Source organism: Zonotrichia albicollis, chromosome 9, assembly GCF_047830755.1.
Source record: "Zonotrichia albicollis isolate bZonAlb1 chromosome 9, bZonAlb1.hap1, whole genome shotgun sequence".
NCBI classification, from domain to species: Eukaryota; Metazoa; Chordata; class Aves; order Passeriformes; family Passerellidae; genus Zonotrichia; species Zonotrichia albicollis.
In genome coordinates this window covers 38,966,859-38,984,699 of record NC_133827.1, presented here as the reverse complement: position 1 = coordinate 38,984,699, position 17,841 = coordinate 38,966,859, and the positions used below count along the sequence as shown (strand labels likewise).

General features: G+C 43.0%; 1 protein-coding gene across 1 annotated transcript in view; it reads left to right on the top strand.

Annotated features, from left to right (window-relative positions):
• Window positions 1-15,550, top strand: part of SERPINI1 (serpin family I member 1) — a 46,225-nt gene extending 30,675 nt beyond the window's left edge. Inside the window, exons 6-9 of the mRNA XM_074547478.1 lie at window positions 6,873-6,970; window positions 12,347-12,433; window positions 13,561-13,650; window positions 14,763-15,550. Coding sequence (XP_074403579.1) covers window positions 6,873-6,970; window positions 12,347-12,433; window positions 13,561-13,650; window positions 14,763-14,839 — 352 coding nt within the window. The 3' untranslated portion in view covers window positions 14,840-15,550. The remainder of the gene's footprint in view (window positions 1-6,872; window positions 6,971-12,346; window positions 12,434-13,560; window positions 13,651-14,762) is intronic.
• The last annotated feature ends 2,291 nt before the right edge of the window (window positions 15,551-17,841 follow it).

Below are 17,841 nucleotides of genomic sequence, written 5' to 3'. Positions count from 1 at the left end.
TTGGTTTTTTCCCAGCTGTAAGAAGTGCTGCTTTTCCTCCTTGGAGCAGCAAAGAATAACAAGCCATCAGTAGCAGAAGGGCTGAAATGTGTGTCAGTCCATTTGCAGGCACAGGCTGTGTGCTCAAGGCACATTTGCCCACATACAGCATTTGGATCTTTCCTGGAATCCTGCTTCTTCCACCTTCAGATATTTCTCATTCCCGTGCTCTGCCTGGCTTGGTAGCAGAGTTGTTTACTACTAAATGTCACTAATAATGTACAGCTGGCTCACACTGTCCTTCAAGTGATTCATGATGATTTCATGGAAGTGTTTCTGTCACAATAGAGCCCATCTCTGAAAGGAATCACTTCTTCTATTTTTGTGGCACTGTGCAGTGAGTACGTGGCTGCAGAAAAAGTCAACTCAAGTGAATCCTTAAATCATTAAAGCAGTTCTTTGATTTCAGGTGCCTTGGAGATGTGAGCTTGTTCCATTTCACAGGTTCAGGCTCCCTGCAGTCCATCAGCTCCCTTTCCAAGGCAGGGACCCCTGTCCAGGAGCTGAGCACAATAAACAGGGCCAGCCAGGATAAATTAGGCTGAGGTGGGCTGGTGCTGTCAGCATGCCCTGATCCCAAATCGAGATGGGATCCACTCCTCTGTAGAGCTCAAGGGCAGAGTGCTGAGGGTCCAGCAGCATCCTGGGACTGGTTTTCAGTCCCCTTAGTAAGAGTTTCTCTCTGATTTTAAGCCCCAGTTCCTTTGAGGAAGCAGGAGGAGCAGCAAAAGCTGCATTGCAGGTTTTATACACACTGAACCTGATGCTCTCTGTTCCTGGCATTTGTTTCTTGTTTGTTTTCTCTTGGAGCTTCAGGTCCCAGAGCCCTCAAAAGTCCACCAAGACACATGGGAGGGGATTTTTCTCTTAGGCTGCTTTTCTTGCAGGCAAATCTAGGTGTGAATAGGAGAAATCTGAGCGTTCCTCCATCCTTAAGCTTTCCTTCTGTACCTGGGACAGCAGCCTGTGCACCAAGTGCTGAAGTTGGGCATCTCCTCTCCAAGAATTTCTGGAGTGGGAGATCCACAGCAGATTATGGAGAAAATCTGTAAAAACCAGTTTCCATATTGCAGTATTCTGGGTATCTAAACACATGAATGATATTAAAAACATAAATATATTTATAACTTAGATTCAGTTTCTATTGGTGATTTGGAGTTTTGTTTGCAGATACTCCAGGGTTCTCTGGAGCCAGGTTCTCACATGAGAATTTGAGGCCTGGGGTTTGTGTGATCATAAAATGTCCTTATTTATTCTGCCTTGAGGCTGCTTGGTTCTTATCCAAGAACCCCAAAGAATGGGATAAACACCTGCAAATTCAGGCTATACAGAGGCAAACACATACTAATCACCTTCAGATTACAAAATATAACTATCCTGAGCCTGGAATTGTGTAGGAATTCTGCAGTCTCCTTACAAAATTCCAGGAATTAATTGCATGCTCCCAAGGTGTTGGATTCCATTAGGGATTCAGAGGTGATCTACAGGATTCTGTCAATGCTCTAAATAAACACTTCATAAATATTTGATGCTGTGACTCAGAAAGGCATTTTATGAAATGTGGCCTCCAGGCTCTGTCCACTGAGAAATTGAAAGCAGCACTGGAATAAAATTAAATTTTTATATCTTGAGAGATGCTATCCAATTATAAAGTGAACATTTTTTAAACTTATACATTTGTAATGGGACTGAATGACTTGCCAAAGCAGAGTTAATCACAACTTTGCAATTTCTGTCTGCATTATCTGTGTGCAAATGAAATTGTGTATTATTCCTCCTAATGGCAAAGGAGAGATTTGTACAGAATGGTTAAATTATACTTCCTCATTTTCATTTCCAAATCATTGTTTCCAGCTTAACCCAGACTAAAATGATCAACATTTTAATCCACTTTTTGCATAGGAGTGAAACAGACCATGAATCTAATTTACAAAGCTGTCTCTCCAACATAAATTACTTGAAGAGCATGGGAGGAACTGGTACCTAATAGTGATGCTACAGTTTGCAGATCCCTTCTTCAGGATTGTTCCAGCGTGCCCAAATCTCTGTAACAACCTTCTTGCTTTTTTTTTTTGTGCATTTAAAATAGCTTTAAAATCTTTAGATGGTGCCAAAATGGTAAGTGATGTTAGCTGAAGGTTGTTTTCTTTAAAAGAAAAAACAGCAAGCACTAAAATCACTCCTCAAAGCCCAATATAAATCCAAACCAAAATGAAGAAAAAAAAATCCTTGAGCTTTCTGGTTTTACTTTTTAACCTGCTGTCTCAAGTGCCCTTTTGATGAGGAATGGGCCAGTGCTGGTTGTCCTTGAGCCACAACCACAGAAGAGGCACAAAACTCCCCTGGAACACATTCCCAGCCAACTCCTGCACATTCAGCCCTGGAAGGAAGGAACTTCACAGAGAAAACCTCACAACCTGCTTTGCTTCCCCTACAGCTGAATGGGCTTTTTTTGCCTGGTTTTGCTGTTAGTGGGATTTCTTTGCTCTCTCACTTGTTTGTTTTCAGAGTATTAAATCCTGGAAGCTGCTCTTAGCACCTGGGGACAAGCTGGCTGAAATTCCAGCCAGGATGCTGGAACTGATAGCAGCTGGCACTGGGGCCTGGGTGCCAACAGTGCCTCAGTCCCCAGGGCCTCTTCTCCAGGTGATGCCTCAGGTTTTAGCATTTATATTTTTCACATTCTGTGCTGCTTTAGTGTGTGGGTCTGGGTTCACATTCAGGGATGCTGAGCTCTGTGCACAGAGCAGGGAGACAAAACAATTCCTGCTCCAGCTGGGCACCAAGGACAAATGACCCAAATCTCAGCCCAGGAGCACAAACCCCGTGGGCTGCAGAGAGAAAAACAAGCAGGGTGGGACTGCCTGGGCTAAAGCTGGGATGGGACAATGAACTGCAAGGTGCAAATGGAGCAGAACTGATCCCAGGGACAGAGCCCGGGAGCGCTCGTGCATTTTGGGGCCATTTTGGGTCATCTTGGGTGCAGCCCTGGCTGGGCTCTGGTGCTGCCCAAGGTGGATCCATGGAGGAGATGCTTTGGATAAATCCCTGCTTTATTCTGGAACTCTGCCCAGCCTCTGCCCCAGGGCAGCCTGCACAAGGCAGCACCAGCAGGAACGTTGGTGTCAGGCACTGCAGCCATTCCTCTGCCTGTCCTTGAGCAGGATTCCATCCCTTAGAACCAATCTGAAAACCTGGAATTGTCTTGCTTTGGCTCACTCAGAGCCCTCAAGAATTTTTGAAATGATGGCATTTGGGATGAATCACTGCAGGCTGCAATTCCCTTCTCCTGATGAGTAGACCCTGTACCTTCATCCTCCTTGGCTCTTGAGCACGTAAAAATCACAGAAAATTCAGTGTTCTGAGGGTTGTATGGCATCATAGAAGATGAACACATCTTTTTCTCTTTCTTAAAAGGCTGTAAAATAGAAGAAAAGATGGTCTGATGTGGAATGTTAATGCTTAACTACAGAATGTCGGTGACATAACTGCATCATTTTATTCTAATGCTTGTGCAAGTTTTAAATTTCATTAAAATGTCCTGATTCTCAGCTAAAATCTCCAGAGACTTACTGGTTTCTCTACCTAATCTTCTCTTCAGTGTCTGTTTCTCAGATTTCCCTTTGTGGTTTTTAAAGCTCTCAGTTGCTCGTGTTCCATGGTTTTTGATACGGAAGTATTTAAATCAGTTTTTCAGAGTATTTTTAGCATCAGGAGCACCTAAAAGATGGAGAGGGAAATAAAAAATGACCATCTGGTTCATGATATGCAGCAAACAGTGCAAATAACCAAGTGCCAGGGGTGGTGTGGTGGAGCTCAGCATTCCCAGAGTGTGGGAAATGAGCTGGAGTGTCAGTTCTGTGCTCTGGGTTGTCAGCTTTGATTTTGAATATCATCCTCACTGTCTGTGAGGAGTGCTCAGAAATCCAGATCCGACTGAGGGGGAACTCCTGCTGAATGTTTATGTCCAACTGCAGAGCCTGAAATTAAATTTCAGACTGTGTGGAAGCTGCCCCGTTACTGTTGAGAAGAGGCTGGTCCAGATGTCAGCTGAAATATTGGCAATCTCATTGATAATTGATCTGTAACTCTGCCTGCCTTTCAGAGCATGTGAGGAAAGAGGGGAGATCTCTTTGGAGTGGGGTTTTACCACAAGACAAAACTCCAAGAAGGGCAGTAATGAGGTTTGCTTTCATAAAGGGATCCTTTGATATTTGTGCAGCTGCTGTGGTATTTTGGATTGTTGTGCTGGTCACAAAAAGCAGGAACTCACCTCTGCAGATGCAGGGCTGCCCCTCACTCGTGCAGCTGCTCAGGATTTGCCTTTGCAGAGCTCCCAGGCAGGGCTGGAGCCTCCATCTCCAGTGGCTGTGCTGTCCTTCCCCCAGGCACTGCTCGCCTTCACAGCCCATCTGTTTGCTCTCCCTCTCCTCACATCCATGCTCAGGGAGCCTTTCCAGGTTTGTCTTTCCCTGAACCTCTCCCTGGCTCAGTGTGCACCAGCATCCTGTGCCACAGCTGCTTTCTGGGTCACTTGCATCTCTGAGCAGATGGGTGTTTGTGTCTGATGGTCCAGAGGCTTAAACCCACCTGATTCCCATTTCTCTTACCCAGTTTCTCTGAAAAAAAATGCTTTTTATGCAGTTATTTTTCTTATTTTTTACTTCAAAGTCTGCTTTCCACGCAGACTTTACTTGCTGCTTTCTTATCCTAATATTCCTTACAAATTCGACACTGCTCCTACCTAAATCATGTTGAAAGCTTGATGCATTTAATATTGGGGTGAAATAAAAACCACAAAGGGAAACAGACAGCTCTGAAACTTCTGTAAAATGCATTTTGACATTGATTTGCGTTCTCTGTAAAGGAGGTATAGTTGGAAGTGGTTTTCAAAACGTTTCAATGTAAATATAATATAGAAGGAAATATTTCTGAGTTTATTTTCTGTGGAATTCTTTAATGTGAATGGACAGGACCTCTGGACTGGACTGTACTAACTCTAGCATTGGGAATCAAGTCTCAATGCTGCTTTTTTAGGGTTTTTACCAATGTCTCTAAAGTAGTTGTGGACATGTTTTACAAGTGTGTGGTGAGAGTAAAAGTGGTTTTAGTTTTGGAGCCTAAAGGTCAGGGAGATTTGATTGAATGAGCAACTTGTAGAGTTGTTACCACAGGAACTGATGCAGGATCTGCCAGAACACCAGGGGAAGCTTCTTCAGTACTTGAAGTTTTGTTGGTCTCTTTTAGTGATTCTCACAATTTTTGTGATTCTTCTGAGAACTTTCAAGGCAGTAAAACCACAAGAATCAGTTCCTGTGTTTTTATTCCGTGCATGCCCTGGGATTGGTCTGGACAGAGTGCATGAACACTGCTGATGCCACCAGTGATTTATCAGTGCTATCTCCATATCCTATTTTAAGTCCTAAAATTATTCTCTGGATAATGATAATTCTGGATGATATCCATTCCACCCCAGATTTTTGGCTTCTAGTGGCATTTCTAAGTTCATTATGAAAGTAGATTATGTACTGGATTTTGTTCAGGTTTGTGTAAATGAGGAAGATCACTTGACTCTCATCCAGTTCTGTTTGATGTCCAGCTGATTCCTTTCCAAGCTGCCAAGGCTGGTGCATGCCAAGGTTGGACATCTCAGCTCTCCATCAGCTGTGCCCTGCCCACAGCTCTGGGCCAGACTTTCACTGGAAGAGAACACGTTGTTCTTCATGGAGCTGGGGAGTTCAATCCCAAAGAAACACATTTATTTGTTTCCAGCATTTCTGTGCCCCATCCCCAAGGGCTGAGCTGTGGCTGGGCTGACTCAGTGGCTGCAGGAAGCAGGACAAGGCAGAGCAGCCTCCTGCAGAGCTGTGTGTTGGACAGCTCCAGCCAGCTCACTGTAAATCACAAATAATTCACTGCTCACTCTCCAGAGCTCACCCCTCACAAGGATTCCAGCCGCTCTCCTGAGGCAGCTGTACACATCTGGTATTTCTGCTTGGGGCTGCCATCACTAATATTGTTCTGCCATGGTTCTGTGTTTCTCCAGCTGTCCAGTCTCAGTCTGGCCATGTAGAAAGGTTTTTTTTTGTTCTCCTGACACCAGGCATAGCTTTTACAATGTTTGAAAATCAGCTTGTAAATGGAACAAGCTTCTGCTTGTTTTCCACTCTCCCAGGTTGCCCAGAATGTTGCCCTCAGGACAGATGTCAGTTTGTCCTTCCAGCACACTAACCCAGCCTAGAACAGGCTTTTGCCAGGTTACACTCAGTGCATTTGCACTAACAACTATTTGTTTTCCCTGCTCTTTACTCACAATCAAAACCCAATTACAATTGTGCCACCACACTAATTAGAAGCTGAATCAGCAATGCTTCATATTCATATTCATAGCTGGTCTTTCTTGTATTATCAAAGTGAAAATGGAGTGTGTATCTTACTCCTGCTTTGCCAGCAGCTCTCTGGGAAGTTCTGCTGTCCTTTGCCTCATTTGATATTCTGTTCTGGTATCTGCACAATTAAATTCAGGTTTTAGAGAAAACCTCTTGTGTAAAAAGTAAGCATTTCCATTAGCTGCTGCATAATTTTGCTCTGCAGTTTTATGGGCAGGGGGCTGCACATACCATTAGCATATTTTTGATTGCTTCTGTATTAGGAAAAATCCAGCTGTGAGTAAACTCATTTGTTTGTAAGCATTTTTTGGAAGGTGTCACTAGCACTGGATCTCCCACTTTGCATTATTTATCTTGGCGTTTTCACCTAGAAAATTTAATCTTCTAATAACAGTAAGCAGTGCTTACATCTGGCTTTTTGTAATGTTCCCTTCCATTCTGCAGGTTCACCGTAGAGCAGGAAATTGATCTGAAGGATGTCTGGAGAGGTCTGGGAATTACAGAGCTGTTCAGCAGCAGTGCTGACCTCACTGCCATGTCTGGTAAGAACTTCTCGTCCTGTCTCTCAAGGTAGATGAGGGAATACATTTTTCACCTGGGGAAGTTCACTCTGAGTGTTTCAGAACCGGCTCTCATTAGAGATGGGGACGAAGTGAGAGGCTCTGCAAGAGGCAGGTGCAGACTGGAGCAGGGCATGGCTGCAGTGCCTGGCTGGGATTCCCTCCCCAGGGGGGTCACTCTGTGTCTCCAGGGCTCTTTGTCCCCAGCATGAGGAGCACTGAGCTCTTGCACCATCAATTCCTCTCCCCAGTGTGATGGTGTTCACAGGGGTCCCAGGGTGAGGGAAGAGAGGAGGATCTGACTCCATGTTTCAGAAGGCTGATTAATTATTTTATTGTATATATTATATTAAAACTATACTAAAAGAACAGAAGAAAGAATTTCATCAGAAGGATAGCTAAGAATAGAAAAGGAAAGAATGATAACAAAGGCTTGTACCTGGGACAGAGAGTCTGAGCCAGCTGACTGTGATTGGCCATTAATTAGAAACAACCACATGAGACCAATCCCAGATGCACCTGTTGCATTACACACAGCAGATAATCAATGTTTACATTTTGTTCCTGAGGCCTCTGAGCTTCTCAGGAGGAAAAATCCTAAGGAAAGGATTTTTCTGTGACACCCCAGATACCTGGAAGCAGCACAGGAAGGAAGAGTTTGGGGATAAAAGCAATTTAGTCACAAATGCTGCCTGCATTCAGCAGAAGTTGAAATATCCATTACCTTCAAAAATCCATGTGGAAGTGAGATATTTATGGTTTTAATACCTCCTAAAGCTGTTCATGGAGTCACAGGATGGTTTGGGTCGGAAGAGACATTAAAGATCATCTCATTCCACCCCTGTTCCATGGCAGGGACATCTCCCACTGTCCCAGGGTGCTCCCAGCCCTGTCCAGCCTGGCTTGGGCACTGCCAGGGATCCAGGGGCAGCCCCAGCTGCTCTGAAGTGGCACCTGTGTGATTTTTGGGGGTTTTTTAGCTCCATGTGTTACTCCCCAGCCATCCAGCAGCTCCCTGGCTGGTGGGAAATGCTGTTCCCACTGTCTGACCCCGGGACAGCCACTCCTGTGGGCCTTGGCCCAAGCACGGCTCAGAAAGCAAACCTCCCTCCCTCATTCACAATGTTTGTGGTGCTCACAGCCTTTCATTCTTGCTAAGTTTGAAATATTCTTTATAGTCTGTCATGTAGCTTATTCCACTGGTTTGCCACCTTCACTTTTCCAGTGAAATTGAGGAAAAACTGGCTTTAGCTAATATGAAAAGAGTTGAAATAAATGAAAAACCCCCTTTTCAAAGAAATAGCATTTTTCTGAAGAAAAACACCTTCATTTTCTCTGCCAGCTCAAAGAAAAGTCAGCTTCCCTTTAAATTCTGATCTATTTATAGGAAATTATTTACTTGAGAAAAAGCTCCAAGGATAATGGAAAATGCACAGGGAACCACAAAGGCAGCACCTGACTTTTATTTAGTTCCATGTAAAATTCATTTCTATATCAGGGACATCTACTTATCAAGGGGTTGGCAGAAAGAACCACATGCTTGTGTCTTAATCCATGTGACTAATGATTTATTTAAAGTTTTGTATTTCTGACAATTGTACTGTACAAAATAAACCCCATGTTCTGCCTGGCTGAACTAACTGCTCTGCCATTTAAAGATTTACTTGTTATTTAAGTATGGAGCAGTGTATAGAGAAAATTCATGAGTTTTACTGTAGATTACCTGCTTTTCACTGAAAATAGGTTGTTCTACTTGGGCATGAAAAGGTTATTTGTAAATTAAGAATGAAAAAATGGTTTTGAAGTAATGTCTTTAGTGAAAACCTCACAATTTTCACTAAAGATATTAAACATTAAACCACACTAAAGACATTTCACTGATGCTGTCTAAATGAAGTTTTAAGTAGTTAAAATACAGAATACTTTCCTTTCTAATTTTCATGATTTAAAATATGGATGGAGGAAGGGGAAATAAGTCATGAGGACAAATTATTTAAAGCTGACTTTTACAGACACCTGAATGGGACATCAGGAAATGGAAGTTGGAAGTTTATGTGGATATCAGGGTCACCCCTCTGGAAAATCTGGCACTTCATTATGAGGTCTTAAATACAGATATTTCAACAAAATCTGTAATTGGACACTTAATTTAGGAAGATAGAAATCAAACTTAATCTAAAGGGATTTTTGAGAAATTTGGTTGCATTTACAAATCCTCTCCCCCTGCTGTCCTGTTGCTCTGACATTGCTGCCAGGAAAAGTCTCCTGCAATTTCAGCAGCAACCCAAATCCTGTCATCAGCTGCAGGCAGAGTGGTGAGCTCAGCAAAATTCTCTGTGGCTTTAGTGGATACAAACCACACTGCAGGATTATTTTTCAGTATTCAGAATTTTTTTTGCTGTTTCCCCCTCAATCTGGAAAATGGACCCAGAAGGACCAGGTGTACCCTCTGGAATGTCTGAGCAGCCAAAGGAAGGTGTTAATGAGGTGCATTTTGCACAAATGGTACTCCCTGGCAGGAATTGGGTTCTTTGCCACAGGTGAGTAGGAGGACATTCCTGTTGGGCTGTCAGCTCTCCTCTATTCTGACTCTCACTTTCAGCAAAGACTTTGACAGTATTTACTTGCATGTGATTCCATCAAGTGTCCAAAATCATCTTGAAACAACCTCTGCTGTTCGAGATGTTACCAATGTGACTTTATCACATCACATAAATTTGCTGCTTGAGTGTTTTAACACCACTGAAGACTTAGCACTGAACTAATTTCAGTGCTAAAACTCCCCTTCTCCTTCAAATGGTTATAATATTTCTGGCTGTTTTATAGAGCCTTAAAAGCAGCTGCTTTTAATGCAAGGTGACCTGGGTGAGCAATGAAGGGATCTCAGTGACTTCCTTCACAATCTGAAGGAGTTAGAAGAGCATCAGCCCAGTAAATAACTCTTGGAAATCTTGACTGACATCCATATAATTTTTCTGGGACAGCCTAAGCGAGAAGAGCCAATAAACCCACATGGTATTTTTTTTTAAAAAATGAGATTTTTGCAGAGCAGCCAGTTGGCAGCTGAGTGGGAGTGTGCAGACATATGGAGATAGTGACAAATGAAGTGTGGTGCCAGCAGAGTCGTGCTCATTAGGGGGCAGCTCCAGCTCCCTCCCACTCCCAGGGGTCAGCATTCCTGCACAAAGCTCAAATTTGCCACCAAATCCACAGGGGGCTTCCCACAACCAAGCCAGGAAATCCACATTTTCTTATGGAAATCCACATTTTCTTATGGAAATCCACATTTTCTTACGGAAATCCACATTCAGAGAAGCTCCTGCAGAGGAATGAAGTGATGGGAGATGCTCAGCAAAACCCCACCTTGTTCCCTGTGAAAGCCACAAGGGAATGTGGATAATGCTGAGGAGATGGAGCATTGCAGCCAGGGATGGGACAGTCCCAACCTGCAGCAGAGGAAAAGCTGCCTGAACTCTCAGGCACAACATTGTGCTTTCACAGGAAAATAGATTCATTCACTGCAGGGAGAGATGAATGAGAAGGATGTGATAGCAGCAATATAAAGAGAAGAATCTAGAGAAGGTAATTTGGGATGTGGAATTGCTCTTTTCATCATCCAAGGACAAAGATGGCCAATGAAGTGAAAGGCAACAAATGGAAAACAAATAGAAAGTGCTTCTCTCATGGAAAACTTAACCACAGGGATCTTTGCTGGGTGTTCCTTGAGATTGGCAGGACTGAAAAAATGAAATTGCTCCAGAGCAATCAGAACTGTCTATAGTGCACTGAATAAAGGCACTCTGTGGATAGAAACTTGGGTTAGGATATAAGGCACATGCTGGTGAGAGGATATTTTTCTCTTGTAAGTTGTGCTGCAGTTTCCATTTTCAGGGCTTTTTGTACCTTCTTGTGAAGCAGCAATTCCATAGCTGGAATTGTGCTGGGTGCACTGGTCTCATCTGCAGTGGCACTTTTTGTGTTCCTGTCCACTTAAAATGTTGGTTTTAATACTCAGATCCTGAAAACTCTCACAGATAGAAACCCTTTATACCTGATGGCAAATGTTAGCAGTGTTTGTGCTCTCAGAATTAGGGGCTCTGAGCCCACCAGGTGGAGAGCAATCTTCTGAGGTGCTGATTCTCATCAGGAATACACCTTGGAGTTCCATCAGCACCACCAAACTATGCAAAATAAAGCATTGTTGGCAAAAAATGTGGAATATTTCTGTGAGTATTACAGGGCACAGCATCAGGCTTCAGTGCTGGAGTAATAAGTAAGTGATTAAAATCCATGATTAGGCTAAGTGGGCGTTTCCCCAGTTATTATGTTTTACTGAACATAAAAATGTATTTGGATTTAAGGTTTTTGCTTAATGTTAAAGACAAGTGGGTGCTGCATGTGCCGTGTTTTAAAGGAACAGGGTGGAAACCCAGTCCTTGCTGAAGGCTTGGGACTGAAGTCCAGACGTGGTATCAGTTTTAGCAGCCTCTGTTTTCCTGCGCTCAGTCCCTGAGGGGATGATTTGGGGCTTTTGTCGGTGTGATTGAAGTGCAGCAGCTGAACTGGGAGCTTGAATTCAGTGCTGAGTGTACAGAGCAGCAAATGAGCTCTGCTGGGGAAAGGCTTTTCCAGCTGCGGCTCCTCCTGCCTTTGGCTGGCTTTGGCATTGCAGCTGCTGAGCATTCCAGCAGAGCTGATCCTCCAGCATCCCCCAAAAACCTGTGAGACATTCGGCAGGAGCAGCCTGGGACTGAAATTAAAGTACTGACAGAGAAGGATGGAACAGAAACAAGATCGAAAAAACAGCTCTGTGGTGGTTCTTGCAGTAAATATTTCTCTTCAGCTTCTTGTAAATGTATAATAGAAAAAGAAAGAAAAGACCTCATTTTCCTGGAGGAAGCCTGTGTTGTATCTAGTGCAGAAATGAATTTTTTTATGCCTGTAATGTCGTAATTTTTTCCCCACTAATTATCTTTAAAATCTTGTGTCCAAGGGCTGTTTTTTCCCTCTCTCTGTATACTATGCTGGGGAGTCCTGAACTATTTTAATACCTTTTTTCCCCACTAATTGAGTTTAAAATCTTGTGTCCTAGGGCTGTTTTTACCCTCTCTCTATATACTGTGCTGGGCTCTGGGCAGTCCTGAGCTATTTTAATTTCCATGGTGTAGGAGAGCACCACAAATCTCAGCGAGGTAAATGCTGCTGTTAAAAGGCATTGGCAGAAGGTGTTTTAATGCAAAAAGTTTTTCTCCTTCCCTGCCTGCTGTAGAAGGTGGATAATGGTGTTTGGGGTGGGTTCTTTAAATGCTTCAATCTTATTGTTGAGCCTCTTGAAATGTGTTCCCCTTTCCTCTGCAGATAACAAGGAACTTTACCTTGCAAAGGCCCTTCACAAGGCATTTCTAGAAGTTAATGAGGAAGGATCAGAAGCTGCTGCTGCCTCAGGTACCTGACTGAAAAGCAGAATTAAATCAAATGTCTGGCTATTCTGTGCTAATTAATTTTTTACAACTGATTTGCTGTACAGGCAGGAAAGCTAAATAGCAGCATGGAGACACAGCATAGCAAGTGTGCTGCTTGCAGAAGAGAATTCTGCAAATCACAAGTGTTGGCATTTTTGTAACATGTTTTACCAAGAGTTTTCAGCATCCTGTGAAAAACTTCTCTATTTTCTGATTGTCAGGAGAGCACAGGCTGCAATTTATGTTTCCTTCGTGGAACTTGAGCATTCATCATTTTTCACCTGCTAATTGAGATGGTCAGAGGCATTTGATCCCGGAGAGTGAGAGGGAGATGAGAGTGGCTGTGGCAGCTGCATTTTAATAAGCAGAAAAACAAGATGGGAAGTGCTGAATGCACAACCAGAGCTGTCCCCTGTCAATGGATTGCCACATGAAAATAAGTTACATTTGTTGCCCATATGTATCATTAGGTGATTTCTAATTGCCTCTTGTTTGCCAGCCTTTGAGGAAAGGAAGAATTGCAGGCCAGGTCTGGGTTGAATTGTGCCCAACTCTCTCTGTGGCCTTGCTCCAGTCTTTATGAACTGGAGGAAAAATTTAGAAGTAAATGAAACACTAGGAGTTAGTAATAACATCCCAGAGAAATCCATGCACCTCCAAATAAAAATAACAAAGGGCCAAATTCTAATTCACAGTTAATTTTACCTTCAGCTCTGCAGTATTTAAAAACATCAGCCAAAAGCTGCAGGATCAGCCCATTTAATTTTTGCATGTTCCCTGGTTATTAAGAGTTCCCTTTCCCTCTCCAGTGTGTAAAGCAGGGCAGCAGAGCTGGTTAATGCAGTGCCCTTCCCCCTGTGAGTGAGCAGCACTCACAACTCCTCTGAAGGTTCTGCATCTTCAAATTGATATGCTGCTCCCTCAGCCTGGGAAATTGCAGCACTCTGCATTGTTAATCATTCCTAAAGCCAGAACAGGCAATTACTGTGCAGGTCTCTTTCCTTTCCAGGGAATGTTTTCCTGCTGGTTTTGGTGGTGAGGGCGGGACTCGGGGAGGAGCAGGAGCAGGGGCAGAGCTGTTGACAAGGTGCTGTGTTGTGTTTCCTCTAGGGATGATTGCCATCAGCAGAATGGCAGTGCTCTACCCCCAGGTCATAGTGGACCATCCCTTCTTCTTTTTGGTCAGAAATAGAAGAACAGGTGAGAATATTGCAGACTTCTCGGAGTTTTTCACAGCGCATCCTCAAGCAAAGGAAAATTGCATGTTTCGACCAATGGGCTGGGCTTTATTATACATTTCCTTAGTTTGTTTTAAAATACCCAATATTGAAAGACTCACCTTTTCCATGGCCTTGAACCTTTCTCCAGATAAAACACCAACATCTGACATAACCCTGAAAAACACTCCCAGAAAAGAAAAAATCACCATTTCTGCAGTGAGAACAGAGTGTGACTGCCCTGAGTATCCATAATCCTGCACTCCCTGGGAGCCTGGCTGCAGTCAGCCCAGTGAAATGTGCTCCCAGTACCAAAAGATTTGCATAATGGAGGCACATTACAGCTGGGAATCATTCTGTTGAGCTCTCCAAGTGCTCTGTGGCAGGTGAGGGATGAGAGCAGCACTCACCAGCAAAAGGGGCAAGGATTAAGTAATTCCTGAGTCTGGCACTTGTAATTTGCTGTAATGATGTGGATGTGACTGGCTGATAAAACATTGCTGTGCACCCACAGGGTTTTTATGGATCTGCTTTGTGGGACTTCATTCTCACAAACTTCATTCCCAGCAAGGCACAATACCAACTCTTAGGGTTTTCTAACCATAATAAAATTAAATATTATTACTGTTGTATACACATTAGACAGAAAATATATCAGGAGAACAGTATCTAGTCTTTATTGCTACTCAACACCCAAAAATCTCCCCAAAAAGAAAAGTTCAAATCAGGACAGAATAGAACTTGGTCGCTTTGGGACAGTTCTTAAAATTGCAGAACCCTTGTTGCATGTGGAAAGAGGAGCTGTCAGCAGCTGTAGGTAAAGCCTCAAAGCTTGTTACTAATCCAGAAATGTGAGGCTGGAAATATTTTGAAAAAATCCTTTTGGTTGCCCTTTTTCTCCAGACAAGCCCGGGTGCTCAGGTTTGGTTGCTCTCTTCAAACAGGGCTCCTGTGCCAGGTTCTGAGACATTTGTTCCTGTAACAATCACACAGATTGTTGTTGTTTATGATTTAAGGTATTCATCACCTTAAATCCCCAGCTCCTCCTGCTTCTGACACCTTTCCCTCCCTCCCTCCTTCCCACTTTCCCCACAGGTACCGTGCTATTCATGGGAAGGGTGATGCACCCCGAGGCAATGAATTCCAGCGGCCACGACTTCGAAAAGCTTTAACTGCCACCAGCCACCAAAAGGAGGAGATAAGCACATAAAGTTTGAAGTTAATATATTTAAGGTTTGCTGTGTTTTCCCCCAAGACACTGTTTCAAAACGCTTTTGGATCTAACTGTGTGCAAGTCAGTTCCCAGAGGAAAGCTTACAGTATTAAAGTAATGGTTCTGTTTCTGTCATTGTGATTGCTGTGTCCTTAAAATAAAGTTGTGTACATGTCAACAATTGTTTCTTGTTCTAGTGAGTTGTAAAGCAGAAAACTGCAAATCCATTATTTGTAATTTTTTTACAGTCCAAAGACTGACTTGATCAATGAGCCAGGAGCAGAATGTGTGCAGCTCTGAATAATGCAAATGGCAAAGCTTGGTGGGCATTTCTAGAGCTGAAGAAGCACATGTGGACACTGTGACCTCCTCCTGTCCCTGGCAGAGCAGGACCATCACAGCCTGTGCTGGATGCCCTGCTCAGCACAGAGAATGGATCAAACTGAGCCAGTGGATTTGATTCTTGCCTGTGGTAGACTTTGTGTGAACTGTCCCACGTGATTCTCAAGTGCTGCTTTCTGGATGCTCCTGCATGTGACTGCCACTGCTCCCCTGAGTGTTTGATAAATAAAATGATGCCAATAAAACCCAATCGCATGAATATCCCAGGCCTGTCAGTGTCAGTGTAGAAAGCTCTGTGTGTGACTGAAGTAAAGGAGTTCACTGGTAATGCCGTTGGTGTGGACATATTTTTTCTCCCCCACAGCAGTTCTGGGCTCATTTCTGGGCTCTAGAATGTTCTTTCTCAAAAAAAAAAACCAAAAAAACAAATTTAATTTTAAGTGTCTAAAAATGCTCGAAATGTTCGGTTTGTAAATAACATCATCCTTTTCATTTCCTTACTTTTCCTGGAGAACAGACTGGCAGGGAGGAGAATGACACCTAGCACAAGGAAATGTTAGCAGGGGAATTAGTTGCTGTTTGCATTTGGAAGAGTTGATAAATGAAATGATGCCAATAAAACCCAATGGCATGAATATCCCAGACCTGTCAGTGTAGAAAGCTCTGTGTGTGACTGAAGTAAAGGAGTTCACTGGTAATGCCGTTGGTGTGGATGTATTTTTTCTCCCCCACAGCAATTCTACTCTTCAGTATCTCATTTCAGGGCTCTAGAATGTTCTTTCTCAAAAAAAACAGAAAAACACAAACCCACCCTGACTTAATTTTTTAAGTGTCTAAAAATGTTCAGTTTGTAAATAACATCATCCTTTTCCTTTCCTTACTTTTCCTGGAGAACAGACTGGCAGGAAGGAGAATGACACCTAGCACAAGGAAATGTTAGCAGGGAATACTGCTCCTCCTTTCCACTTGGAAGAGGAGGAGCAGTACCCACTGTCAGCAGAGAGATGTATAATTATTTCCTCTCTCATTGTGCAAAATACAAAAAGAACAGAGGTTATTAAAAAGGTGAGAGAGAACAGGAGAAAAGGAGGGAGGAGCTCCTTTGAAACAGATTATAAATACAAATCTTTGGATAATAAATGGGGTTTTGTCAGTCAATAGGAGTTTTCTCTTTGGAATTTTATGGGAACAAATGCATTTTGGCTGAAGTGCAGTTATGGGCTTCCCTGGCACTCAGAACAGCAGAGATGCTGCTCCCAAAGTTATTAATGCAAGGAGAACTTCCAAAATCTGACCCATTGTTCACTCTCTCTGCTGTTGGTGCAGGTCAGAGCAGGACGTGAGGGACGTTCTCTGTGCGGGCTGGGAATGCTCCCTTGTTAAAAGGGGCTTTTGAGCACATTTCCAGCCCTGCCCCTTGAATTCTTTCACAAACGGGTTCCTGTGTGTGTTTTTGGTGCTTATCACCTTGCTGTATTATAGTCTGGACTGGGTGAGGCAGCTTTTGTATTCAAATTTAGATGGAAATGGTAATTTTAGCTGTGTGTAGCTACAAGTGTTATGCTGGGGAGGGAAAGGGGAGTGCTGCTCAGAGGGGCTAATTTTACCAAAATCTGCCTCACTGCAGGTAAAATGAGCTTTGGTGTGGGTTACACAAGGGCTGGTTCTCCACATTTAAATAACTGTGTGGACATCCCTCATGTCTGTAAAAGTCACCATATGCTGAGGATCTCCTCTGGGTTATCTTAGGGGAACCTGGTTTTTAAGCTTTCGAACATTTTTAACATTTTTTTCAGGCTATTTTTGTGGTGTTCACTCTGACTGAGAAAGACATGAGAAACCTTCAGTTGTGTTTATTTTCAGTCCATCAAAAATTCTTCCTGACCAATTTTGCCTTTTCTCTGTGTCAGTTCCTTGCAACATTTATATATTCCTTACTAAGGGAAGGGCTGAAAACAGATTGGAGCTAAAGCTTTGGATTTTGGAAGCTGCCAGGCAGAAGGGTTTACAGAGGATATCAGGCAAATGCACTGAATGCCCCTGCAGCTGGATTGAGCAAAACTGCAGTGGAATGATGCAGAATCACAAATTCCAAATCAAATCCCAGGATTGCCTGAGTGGGCACAGAAATACAAACACTTGTGATTTCACTTGCTGCTCTCCCAAGCCTTACAGATGCAAAATAACCTTGAAAAATTGAGAATTACCTGGTTTGCAACAACATGAATTGATTTCTTTCCATAGTTTTCAGTAGTAATAATATCTTAAATATTGTTGCCAGTTCATAGGTATATGGATGCTGTTCCATGATGGTTTTTACTCCAGATTTTGTATAATGTTCCTTTCAAAGTTGCCACTGCTTTTTCACTACAAAACTAGCAAAATTATTTTGTCTTTTTTAGCATCTTTTTTTTCAAGAATCTTTTTTTTTTTCAAGAATCTCTTGAACAGAGGTGCTACAACTGAAAATTATTTATTTGGCTGCTAGGATCTCACTTGTGCGTGACCTTGAGCACCTGAGTGTTTTGTAGAGTCTGTATTCAACCTAAATTTTCCAATTTGTGTGAATTAGAATGGGTTTGTTGCTGTTCCAAGCACAAATTTTCATTCTCCTTCCAC